Genomic DNA, 12,414 nt, shown 5'->3' with positions numbered 1-12,414 from the left:
TAATGGGCTTGCAAAAAGATGCCATCTTAGTACCCACAGGGCGGTTTATTTGGTTGTTTTGTTATGGCAACGCAACACTTGGGCGATATGCCTAGGGGATGCCTTCCGGGAGATTTTTTAAAGGAAAACTGGCCCCTATTTAAGCATTACAGACGTAGAGAAAATCCGGAAAATTCCACCAGCCCGTCCGAACGAGGCGCGAACCCACGACCGAACTCCCAGTGTTTAGGGAAGAAAACCGATTGTGGGCTCCCACAGGGCGGAAAGAATTTGCCTTGAAGTTCGACATGAGCAATATCGAGTAAGAATGATGCTGTCAAGGACTGCAGAAACAGCATCATAACGACAAGCTCACCTTGAAGCTTTTCCCAATTTTTTTCAATTTCTACTTTTTCATAAAAATATTGTCATGCTTGAAGGGAGAATTTCTGTTAAACAAAATCTAGAAAATAGCTAAATTCGAGATGAAACAATCTAGATTTATATCACTTATGTAATTGCTCAAATCTAGAGGCAAACAAAATAATCTGGATTTAAATGAGAAAAATAAATTCTAAAGTGACAATCCTGTCTTCAATGTTTTGACTTAAAGTAAAATGGCGGTCGATAGTATCCGTCGTTGCCACCAACAGCGCTGTATCTAAGGTCACAGCCACTTTACGTAGTATTTTCTAGCTCACTGAGAACAACAAAGATTTCTACCCCTTCGCCATATTGACCGTAAACTCGGCGCCCTTTCAAAGTGACAGGAAAGCGAGTTAGCAAATCTGCCGAAAGTGATGTATCCGTATCCTAATCTGTGTTTTCAGTAAGTCCATTACCGGTTTGTCCAGGTCTACAATAGTTAGGCGGCCGGATAGTTAGGAACGGGGCCCGACATATTTGGACGGACTACTCCCGAAAAACTCATGGCTTTTTTCTACTCATTCAGGATTAGATGTCAGATTCTTTAGATCGGTAAGCTGTCATCTCAACCGCTTGGCCATCCAGCCGACATCAACTCCACTAACAAAACTGATTGTTTTGGTATCAAGGAGGTGCCAAAGCACCACAAACACTTCTGGATAGGGCCCTATCTTAGTAAATAAGTTGTTTTGTAAAATTTCTGCTTTCCATGATAGGAAAAATAACGACGACTAGTGATAAGCGATATTTCATTACCTGTGATTTAATTAATTATCTTACTGAAAAGTCACCGGCAAAAGTAGTGACATAATATTGTACTTCAATATTCGACAATCGGTGACTTCGTAACTACGGTTAACTTTTGTAACAAAGGATGATATTTCTAGTATCGGTTCTTTACCGCAGTTACAAAATGACAGATCGCCGAATATTGAAACATTATATGACTGGCGTAACCGGTGACATTTCGGTCACGGTGATTAATTAAATCACAGCATTTGAAAAATCTGTCATCACTAACCGGCAGAATTTCCTTTCTTTTCTCGGGCTGTCTCCGAATATGTTGCCTAATACTTAACCGGGAAGCATATTCAGCTTTACGTAGGCGTTATAGATCGAATTTGGAGCGCTTCGCTTTTGAAGGAAACAGCTCTATCATCGCTGTTTTGCTGTTTGTAAACACTATTCATTTTTTTAGTAAAGCAATCTTTAACACGTGACAACGCGCCCTCTATCTCGCGATTTACATTTGTCATCTGGCAACACTATCGTCAATTAGCAAATCGTTTGGCATTCGAAACCACGTGAAGGGAAAGTAAACAAAGTGTCAGTTAATACATCGAATACTTCGATCGGCTATAACTGCATAATAGCAAACTTTAAATATTAAAGATTTTTAATTGTGAATTAGCTATTTAGTATTTTGCCATGGAAGATAAACAAGAAGAGGAGGTGAACATTTTAAAAACATTCCAAAATAATTACTTGATGTAAAATAATTTTCGAGTAATTTCTCATTGGTATTTGTTAATTAATATTTCAGGAAGCTTTAATCGTCATTGAACTGTCCGGAATCGTAGATAATGATTTTTTACATAAGAAAGAAAAAACATGTAAAATGTTGGTAAGTGTCTGAAATTGTTTTCTACAAGATAAATAATTAAGTTTACAAATGTTTAAAATAGCTTCCGATTGGTGTAAATGCTAATGCTATAATTTTTAGTAACTTGTAAAGGTTCTCGAATGAAGACGGCTGTCTCGGAACATGTAGGAAAAATCCTGCGTTAAGAAAAGTTTTAAAAGTCTATTTAGTAGAAAACGAGTCGGTAAGGACCGTACGGCGATAAAAGTCGACGATCGTTGCGCCGTGCAATTTTTCCGACGGCAAAATGTGTTTTGGAAACTGTTGTCGGAGCCTCTCTTTCTGTTAATTTATAGATGTCGCCGAAAATTATTTGGAAGGAAGCCGTTTTAAAGACTAAGAGAAACTGCTTTGTTGGAGATAGGTTTTTGCAAAAGCCTTAAATGTTTTTGATTCTCCTAATTGTCCTAGGTGACTCTGTAAATTAGATAGAATTATTAAAATTAGAATTGGTAAACAATTTAAAATGTTCTATTTGAACTGTTGAGAACTTAATTACCCGACGCCGAAATTTATCGAAAGAATTACTGTTTTTGATCGCCTTTGGTAACGGTCGATTGTTCGATAAATTAATTAAATAATTTATATTAAAAGAACAGTTCGAGCAATGTTGGTAAATAAGCATTCTTGAATACTTATAATAACCATTTAGAATTTATTAAATCCAATTCAACTAACAACAGTTTATGGAAGTCCAAAAGTTTCTATAGGAATGGAATAATAATTGCTATGGCATAATTAAAAAATTATGTCTTAATGCCCACGTGAAAATGGCATTACGATTCTTAAAAAAAGCTTTTAAAGTGTCTTTGTATTTGATTAGATTTCTAGAAGAAAGCTAAGTGATAATCCAATATATCTACTGGTTGTGAAAATCATGAATTACAAAAAACTATGAATTATTTTTTTTTGCTGCCCTTAAATTACATCTGCATTTTTCTTGAAATTTTTACTTCCTTTCCCCCATTGTCCCAGTTTGTTCAAGTTTTTGTAACCCCTCTTTTCTTTGGACATCCTACAAAACTCAACCCCCTTCAAAACCTTATGCATTTTATTATTCATAAAGTGATAAATATAATTTACTTAAATAAAATGGACAACCATTAAAGTTCAACCCCCTTGTCAGACTTGTCATGAACTGCTGGAAAGTCTGTGAGCGTGTGCAGTGGTGCTGTTTTTGGTGTTGTTTTTTTGTGTTGTCTGTCTAGCTGTTAAATAGTATTTATAATATAGTGATGGACAGCACGCTAATCATTTATTACAAAAAACTTTTGCGATATAAGCGTTAAATTAACCACGTATGTCACTAAATTGATGAGCGCTTTCGACGATACACACTTTCGTCTTCTTCAGGTCATTAGAAGATACTGCATAAGAACCTTTTTTGAATACAAAATACCAAGCGATAAGTGAGGCGGGCTACAGCAAAGCCAAATTTAATTACATCTTAAATAAGGTAAAAACATCACTCTTTCCCGCCACCACACTACACCGTCCGAAGGAGTCCACAATAGTCCTGCCCGCGATACCATTTTCTGGCCGTGTCACTCTCCGTATTTGTCGTATTTTTAGGCGACATGATTTGTTTCTGCCGATCTCTCCGCGGCCGAATCTTAGGAGGTTGCTGTCCAACGACAGGGATCCTTTATCCACCATTGAAAAATCGGGGGTTTATTCAGTCCCATTAGAGAATGATTTAGGCGGTCGCACCCATTATATTGGTGCGACAACCAGAATGTTAGCTAACCGTATTTTAGAGCATCAACATTCCATCAGGGACGGCAAAAATGACACAGAACTCGCCAGAATGGTACTACAACACAAGCATACTCCTCTGTGGAATGATGTGGTCATACTAAAACATTGTGACAACAAAAATCTCGTATACATCTGGGAAGCCCTCATCACCAACGCATTAAGGCCCTGCAACACCCCCACACTGGATTTGCCCCCTTTGTGGATCAGCTTGTACAGTTATATAAAACATCGCAATTAAATCCACAATATAGAGGCGTCTAGCGCATGCGCAGTATAAGCGCATGCTTTTTATTTAAATATCTTTTTGTATTCTACCGTTGCTGGTATTCCAAAATGTTAGTTAGGATTGGAATGTTTTTTTTTAAAAATTTTGTATTCAAAAAAGGTTCTTATGCAGTATCTTCTAATGACCTGAAGAAGACGAAAGTGTGTATCGTCGAAAGCGCTCGTCAATTTAGTGACATACGTGGTTAATTTAACGCTTATATCGCAAAAGTTTTTTGAAATAGTATTAAGATTTGTGCTCACGTTCAGTTTTATTAGTATTAAGTAGATATAAGTCTTCCTACTAACAGCCACTTGGCACTAACTTCAACACTTAGCTATTTGTGGCGGCACTTAATCATTGGTGTTCGCTACACTCAGGTTTTCTTTTAGACCCTTTGGGGACTATGGCCTTGCAGCCTAAAAAATCGCACGCCCACATCAAACATAGAGGGTTCTGTAGCCATATGTACACCGTTCAAAGGGATCCTACCTTTCTCTACTGTCTATCTCCTTTCCATCCTTCTCCCCCTTTTTCCTTACCCTCTTTTCCACCAGCTAAACACCTTGTGTACAGTCGAAGTCTTTCTTGTATGTATGTATGTTTTTGATGTAGAATTTGTGTGATATTAAATAGCAGTGTGAGTATTTTTATTTTATAATTGTAAAGAAAAAATCAAAATTTTCAATCATTTGAAATGGATTATGGAAGAATTTTTTTTATTTCAGCTAGACAATATGTTCCTTAGACTCAATATGTTCTTAATAGACTTCTTCAGGAGAAACTTGAATTTTACAAATTAAAAAGAACAAAGCTACTACTTATTCTATAACAGTTTACATTTTGTTTTTGGAATAAGACAAATTTTAAAAATGTGCTAATCAGACTTTTACATATTAATTAATTTTGGCGTGGTAGTCAATATATTGTTTACTAAATGGAATATTATGATAAGTGACAAAAAGAAAACTTTGTAAAAACTGCTGGTTTTATATTACAATATATATACATTTTAGTTTTTATAGTTTTGTTTTTTGTCACTTATTGTGATATTCCATTTAACATGTAAAAGTCCAACATGTGCATTTTTAAAATTTTCTTTATTCCAGAACAATGTTGGTAAACTATTATAGAATAAGTGGTAGCTTTGTTCTTTTTAAATTGTGAAATTCAAATATCTCCTGAAGAAGTATATTAAGAAGACTGAAAACATTAGATTGATAAATATTTACTGTATAGTAAAATTGTTTTATTTTTTTAGAGATTTTAATGTAGTGACAAATATTTTTGTCTAATTCCTAAGCCATCATCAGATCTATGGATCTTGTGACCATATACATAAGATATGATTATTTTTTTTATTGCCAGAAAAGAAGTAAAGGTTTTACTTGTTAAAAGAATATCTGGTAGACAGCTATCTTCAGATCTGTCTATGGCCACTAGTTTGCTGTGAAACTAACTTTCATAACAAACTGTTTACAAAAGGTTTTAGGCAAATGGTCTTTTTGCTAGATGTTCAGTATATTACATTCCATTTATCCGTAGAAGAGTTCATTCAAGATGGTGTCAAGAATATTTCTCCATTCATTCAAAATTCAATGCCAATATTCTGTTTAGTGACAAGTCCAGGTACAGTCAACAAAATGATTCTTGTTGAATTAGAATCTGGAGAGAATGGAGAACCCAATAAAGTCTCATGAATATTTTAGAAAGACTAGTTTGCAGGTTATAGTATCATGGTTTAGGCAGCAATTTGCTTCTTGGCTACATTGAGCTATACATTTTTACAATGGATGCTATTACTGCAAGAAGGTACAGAGATAAGGTTTGGAAACTTTTCTGAGATGTGGGTGCAATTTTATTTTTATGGATGATAATGCTTGTGCTGTTAGGGATGCATTTTGTCAATGACTTTTGGCAGTTAAGATATTCATTGCATGGAATGGCCAGCAGGATTTCCAGATCTAAATCCTATAGAACTTATGTGGGATAGATTGACAAGTTGCATTCCATCAACTCCTACAAAAACACTCTAATAGCTGCAAAACAATCTTGTCCAAGAATGGACTTGGCTCCTAAAGAGCTAATAAAGTTATAACCTGTATGAGCAATACTGTACTGTACATCTTATGTGAACAAAAGAAGAAACCATGCATTATGACATAAGCATTTTTTGTGCAGAAAGATTTATGACAGTGCTTAGTACTTTTCGTTTTTGGTTTGATGTAATTTAGATTAAATTTTTGTTTTTCAATTTGTTTGTTGCATAGATACAAAACTCTGCTTTTATATTAAATTTTTTGCTATTCTGATTGATAGTTTGAGATATAGAGCTTATATTTTGGACATAAGGAGAATATATAGAGTGGTCACAAATCATCTGTACCCTTTTTAAAATAAAATGTAGTGAGTTTCATCAAAACTCTCAAAAACTGATAAGTAAATGAGATATGCTCTACCAAATGGTGATATTTTAATTTCTGATACTGTCTGAAATAGGCTGTGAGAATCCAATATATCGTCATATCGTCATACTTATTCGGTAATTGTTATTGAATCTACTACCTGAGAAAATCTCCATCTACACTTTCTCAATGGCAAAAACGACGCATTCCTGTGATCTGCTGACCTCTTAGCTGGGCGATATCATGCTGATATCGAAATTGATAGTCAGAGTCAGTTGTAACCCGTTCCTCTTGGATTAAAGTCATCAAAAATTTCTCTGTGCCTGTGCCAAATTTTACTCATTTGGATTTCACCCTCGACCAATGGCATCGGTGAGGACAAACAAACCTTCCCGACAATCTTGACCCAGACTCCTGATCCAGAATCTTCTGAAACCTTTTCAGAACGATAATGGACTCCTTAGTCTCAAAGAAAATCTCAACAAAATCTATCATCACCCTGTGGACATCCTCTTCTCCAGATATTTATCGACTCACAAACCACTGTAAACTCTCTCAAGAACCATCAAAATATCTAGACTTATTTTAACTTGATTTATTATAACTCGTTAATGCTATAAATTGTGTACAATGTATTTTCCTTTACAAATAAATGGTTGTTTAGTTAATCTGGCATCTGAGTGATTCACTTCCAGTACACCGTCTCTCAACCCTCCTCCATCCCAAATCCAATCACCCACTTGTGTGACCAATGTTCTAATACTGAATGAACATGCCGTCTCGGCTTCCGTGCCAATTGGGACCCGGTGGTGTCAGTCCTAACAAGGTGTTAAAGAGGTGCCAACCCTCTGGTCACATGGGCCATCCAAGTCAAGTCAAATTTTTTAATTGAAATATGATATTTTTTCAATTTAGATTCAAATTAAATATAAAGAAATAATACAATTGTGTCTCAAACATTTTTTCTGAAAATTCCTCCATTGATGATAAAATGATCTTGAAAGTGAAACTCTTCTATGCGAAATCTTATCATAAGCCATTTTGTTATTTTCAGATGGCTGAAAAATAGCAGGATGAAACATGTTAGTTTGAACATTTTGATTAAACAACAGTTAAAATCAGTGCCAAGTAGATTACAGTAATACCCCGAACTTACGCAATAGGTGGGACCGAGTGATAACCATGTAAGTCAAATTCGCGTAGGTCAGGGTATAATTTCGCAATTCGTGTAAAATCCAAGTCGGATGTATGTAAGCTAATAAATGTTCTCGTTAATCTTATCTCGTCTTTTGATTTGTTCACGGTTACAAGAAATCATCACATAGAGTCTCTCAAGTCTCCGTAGATATAACAAAAACAGAAATAAATAACACAAAATAAATTGTAGCTATGTGTTGATTCCACACAACACGTCCTAACATGTAAGCCAAACAATAGTGTGGGGGGAGTGAGTAATCAAAAGTTGCGTGGCACTCAAACAAAAGACGAATCAACGAGATTCAAAAATCGCGTAACTTCGGGGTAGCGTAAGTCGAGGTATTACTGTATATCAGAAGAATTTACATAAAAATACTATGTATCAATGGTAACAGTTTTTATTAATTTAACCAATATTTATTTTGTTTTTCCTAAATCAAGGATATGTTAATAAAAATATTTTGTAACAAGCTATTTCGTTATTTTGATGTTATCATTTTTCTTCATGAATCACACTTTTGTGATCATTTGGAGACATTTTTAGAAAAAAATGTGAGAGACAATTGTCTTATTTTTTTTACATTTAATTTGAATCTAAATTAAAAAATACTATGTTTCATTTAGAAAATTGACTTTCAGTCCAGATAGCCCATTTCTGGTCAATATAAGAAGTTGAAAATATCTGGTATTGACTGATGTTTTCAACTTCTGTGGCCTATTAGACTAGACTGAAAATGTTAACAAAATAAAAAGCAAATCCCAGCAGCCTAAAAAAGGTAAATGTTGTTAATTTATTTTGAATTATTCTGCTGAGATTGAATATGATGGTTGAAAATATCATTTGGTAGAGTGTATTTCATTTACTTACAGAAATTTTTGGGGTTTTTGATGAAACTTACTTCTCTTTGTTTAAAAGGAGTTTGTGGGTGATCTATGACACTGTATATGCTTCTTGATATAAAATTATGAATTTTTTAATCTCTGAGCCAAACGATTACCAGATTAAATTGGGCTACATTACCTCCTCTACTAATAATTATTAAATACTGAGTAATTTGGCACTAGAGGTAGACATTAGGCACCTTCTTTTATTAACTTTAATAATTATAATATAATTAATATTTATTAAATAATTTATAAATTTTTTAATCTCATATAAATGTGATACCAAACATTATAACATTATTTTATTTGTTATTTTAATTAAAATATTATATGAAATTATATTTTGATTTTATTGGTGGAAATATATCGATATATTATTTTATTTACATTTATCTTATAGATTATTTTAATTAAGAAATTGTTAAATCCGATAATATTGTAAATTAACTATAAATAACCATAAAATCTGTCAAAATTTTAATATATTTTTTTAAAAGATGATTTATTTTATTTTATTTTTTCAGGGTGTAAATACAAGTCATCCGATATTGCAAATTGATAATTATTTCTTTTCTGGAGAATATGAAGATACTATTGGAACAGATGTTATATTTGAAGAAGTTTCTGTACCAAGTATATTTTCTAAATTATTTTTTGTGATTTAAATTTAGATTTTAGTATATTGACAAAAGTATTATTTGTATTGTAATGTAATTTTTCCTATAAAATATTTTTTGTTTCATTAATAAATTAAATTTTATTCATTTAAGTAATGGTCTATTTTTCTATTTGTATTTTTAGATACTATTTTTTATACAAGTACTCATTATATACAAGGGTGAATCAAAACAAATTGAGGACTGATTCTTCCCTCTCTTGATAAACATTTTTGAGCATAGTGTCTGCAGTGTTTTTCTCTTCTCAGTGAAATTTGATGTACTTCTGCCTACCCTGAAGATTTGTGGTAGCCCATCTGTTGACATGTTCTTCAGAATTTGGTGCTGGGAATAGTAAAAAGTGACAGGGTGCTAAATCTTGGTTATATGATGGATGTGGGATGTATCAAATGTTTATCTTGGCCAAAAACTCAATCATCATGTTAGCAATGTGTGGAGGTGCATTGTCATTGTGTAGCAATGGAGATTGGGACATTTCATGTGGATGTGACCAAACAGTATGTACAGAATCATCTGGTGACTGTTGTATGTGGTAGCACAATATCTTTAGTCAGGATTTTTACAGGAGTATTGTTTTCTTTGATGTTGATTCCCAGTCTTCAAAGAATGCCTTGACTCATTGAAATGCTATGTGAAATGCTTTGTGAATATGCAAGTGAAAGCAAAGTTTCAATGTACATATTGTTCATCATAATCACTCTCTATTTTGTTGTAGGTGGGCAGCAGATGACATTTTGCACTGTGTACTGTAGTGGCAAATCATATATCCATACAATTCTTGGACAGATTTATGAATAACCATTCTTTACAGTGATATACATCTGAAATTTCTTAGTGTTAGAATTTTGACAGAAAAATAATTGGTCTGTTTCTTTTGACTCACTCTTGTATGCTAATTTTTATTCTGCAAATGATTATCAGAGGTAGCATAAATCAAAAGTATTTGCTTATTACTAATAATTTCTTAAATATTTTCATTTATATAAGTTACTCAGATATAAAAAGTTGCCTTATGATATAACATATGAAAATATTTGAAAAAATATTTTTATAATTGTATGTCAACTATTAATAATTTTATCAAAAAGCATTGGAATGGAAATAGATTAATTATGTTGTTTAATGATTTGGGAATTTGTGTTATAAATAAATATATTATTTATCGTACAAACTAACTTCATTCATTGACTGTTAAATTCAAACAACACCAAATGCAAATAGGGTTGGCTTCTAGAATGTTTGTTAACATTTTGTGTCATCCAGATTTAACAGGTAAATAGGTTGCTAGCTGTCAATAACCTAATAAAAAATTTAATAATGACATTTTAAATCTTTTTAATCAAAATATTAATAATTTACACTACCAAATGAATTATAAAATGCCATTGTTAAATTTAGTAATAAAAGATTATCAAACAGGTTGTATTTAAAGCAAAAATCTACTATAATACATATGCCCATTTAAACTACACTTCAAGTAGAAAAGATATTTAGACCCAGATAACGTATATCAAATATATGTCAAATAATTTGTTTTATTTTTAAGAAATAAATCATCAAATTTGCAAAATTCAGTATCATCTGAAACAAGGTAAAGATATTGCTGGATTAAGCGATTTAAATGGTTCAAACAAATATATTGATTTATTTGAATGGTTGACTGTACACCAATGCTTTACTTTGTGTTGAGGATGCATTTCTACAAAACATGACACAATTGAAACAATGGAAATAAAAATAGAATTTTTCAATGGAAAGCATTCAGATATTGGCAAGAGGTTCCAAAACTAGAATTTTCAGGAAAGATAGTTTTAAGAAAATAAAATTTGTGTAAAAAAAATGTTGATATATATTGAAAAATTACTACTTTTCAGCTTATAAATATAACTACTGCTTTCACAAATGCAATCATTTAAAATTTTTACCTATAAATAAATTATAAGGGCTGTTTTTTTTCAAGCTCTGATGGACCATAAAAAAAAGACAAGTGTAAATAATGAAATGAATTTATTATCAAAAGTTAGGTACAAACATGGTTACTTTTCGACATAATCATCATGAAGATTGAGGCATTTGTCTTATCTGTGGATGAACTTTTTCATCATCTTGTCATAGAATGTTGCCGCCAATGACTTGAGGTGGGCCCTAACGTTGTTTTGAAGATCGTCATTAGTCTCGAATCTCTGCCTTCCTAGCCACTTTTTCTGTTCAGGAAAGAAGTGGAAGTCAATCATGACTGTATGCTGTGTGTTTAAAGGTGATGAAGAGGACTTTCACCTTTCAGACTTCTACCCAGCTTGGAACTTTTTAATGTGTGAAGACTTCCACTTCTTTCCTGAACTGAAAACGTGGCTAGCAGGGCACTAATGACTAATGATGATCTTCAAAACAAGGTTGTTAAGGCCATCTCAACATTCTATGACAAGGGGATGGAAAAGCTCGTTCACAGATATGACAAATGCTTCAATCTTCACGATGATTATGTCGGAAAGTAACCATGTTTGTACCTAACTTTTGATAATAAATTCATTTCATTATTTACACTTGTCTTTGTTTTATGGACCATCGAATCTTGAAAAAAAACAGCCTACATAGTTTTTAATATTTTTGAGAAACCAATTTCTATCTCTAAATCTTCAGTTTGATATGTGTTTATATTCTTTTTTTCTTAAAATACTTACTTAGAGTATATTGAACAGCTTCTGTTTTTTTGACTAAGTAAATTTCCTTACAGCAATTGATATCATGTCATTTAGATTATGCTACTTTTAAACTTCTTTCTATTAATATGTTGAAATCATTGTTTGTAAAAGAGTCAATAGCTTTGTCAATTAAATGTAATACTTTAGAAAGTCATTTACTTTTAAAGTTGGCTTAGTAGGAATTTCTTTCAAAGTGTCTATGAATCCAGCTACAATAATTTTTTGCTACTGATTTCCTCTGTACATAAGGCAAGAAAGAAAGTTACCTTTGTTTGATCTTTGTTTTATTTTTTAGATGGATGTGTGAACTGTACATTAGGATTTATAAATAAATTAATTCTAATTGTTCACACCACTTTAAGTTGTTTTTATCTTTGATAATTTGGTTATACAGTAGAGCGTCAATTATCTGAAAGTCAATTATCCGAAAGAATTCCAGTCGGCAAATTTAAATTTTTGCCAGTGCTGTGGCACTGCA

The 12,414-nt window shown here is 32.6% G+C and overlaps 1 protein-coding gene across 1 annotated transcript; it reads left to right on the top strand.

Moving 5' to 3' along the window:
- Positions 1-1,273: 1,273 nt before the first annotated feature.
- LOC111626900 (general transcription factor 3C polypeptide 6-like) lies at positions 1,274-10,151 on the top strand. The gene is made up of 4 exons (XM_023370421.1): positions 1,274-1,857; positions 1,949-2,029; positions 9,082-9,190; positions 9,359-10,151. Exons 1-4 carry the CDS (start codon positions 1,834-1,836, stop codon positions 9,397-9,399), a joined length of 255 nt encoding a protein of 84 aa, XP_023226189.1. The 5' UTR covers positions 1,274-1,833; the 3' UTR covers positions 9,400-10,151.
- The last annotated feature ends 2,263 nt before the right edge of the window (positions 10,152-12,414 follow it).

This window comes from Centruroides sculpturatus, unplaced genomic scaffold (assembly GCF_000671375.1).
Source record: "Centruroides sculpturatus isolate CEXI.00-Female unplaced genomic scaffold, Cexi_2.0 scaffold328, whole genome shotgun sequence".
In the NCBI taxonomy this organism is placed as follows: Eukaryota; Metazoa; Arthropoda; class Arachnida; order Scorpiones; family Buthidae; genus Centruroides; species Centruroides sculpturatus.
The sequence above is the reverse complement of the archived record's forward strand: the minus strand, read 5'-3'. Positions and strand labels throughout refer to the sequence as shown.

Bases quoted from the DNA above. Each gene is read 5' to 3' on its own strand.
- LOC111626900 (XM_023370421.1), top strand. From the start codon at position 1,834: ATGGAAGATAAACAAGAAGAGGAG. The intron at 1,858-1,948 runs GTGAACATTTTA...TTAATATTTCAG, and splicing joins AAGATAAACAAGAAGAGGAG to GAAGCTTTAATCGTCATTGA. The intron at 2,030-9,081 runs GTAAGTGTCTGA...TTATTTTTTCAG, and splicing joins AAAAAACATGTAAAATGTTG to GGTGTAAATACAAGTCATCC.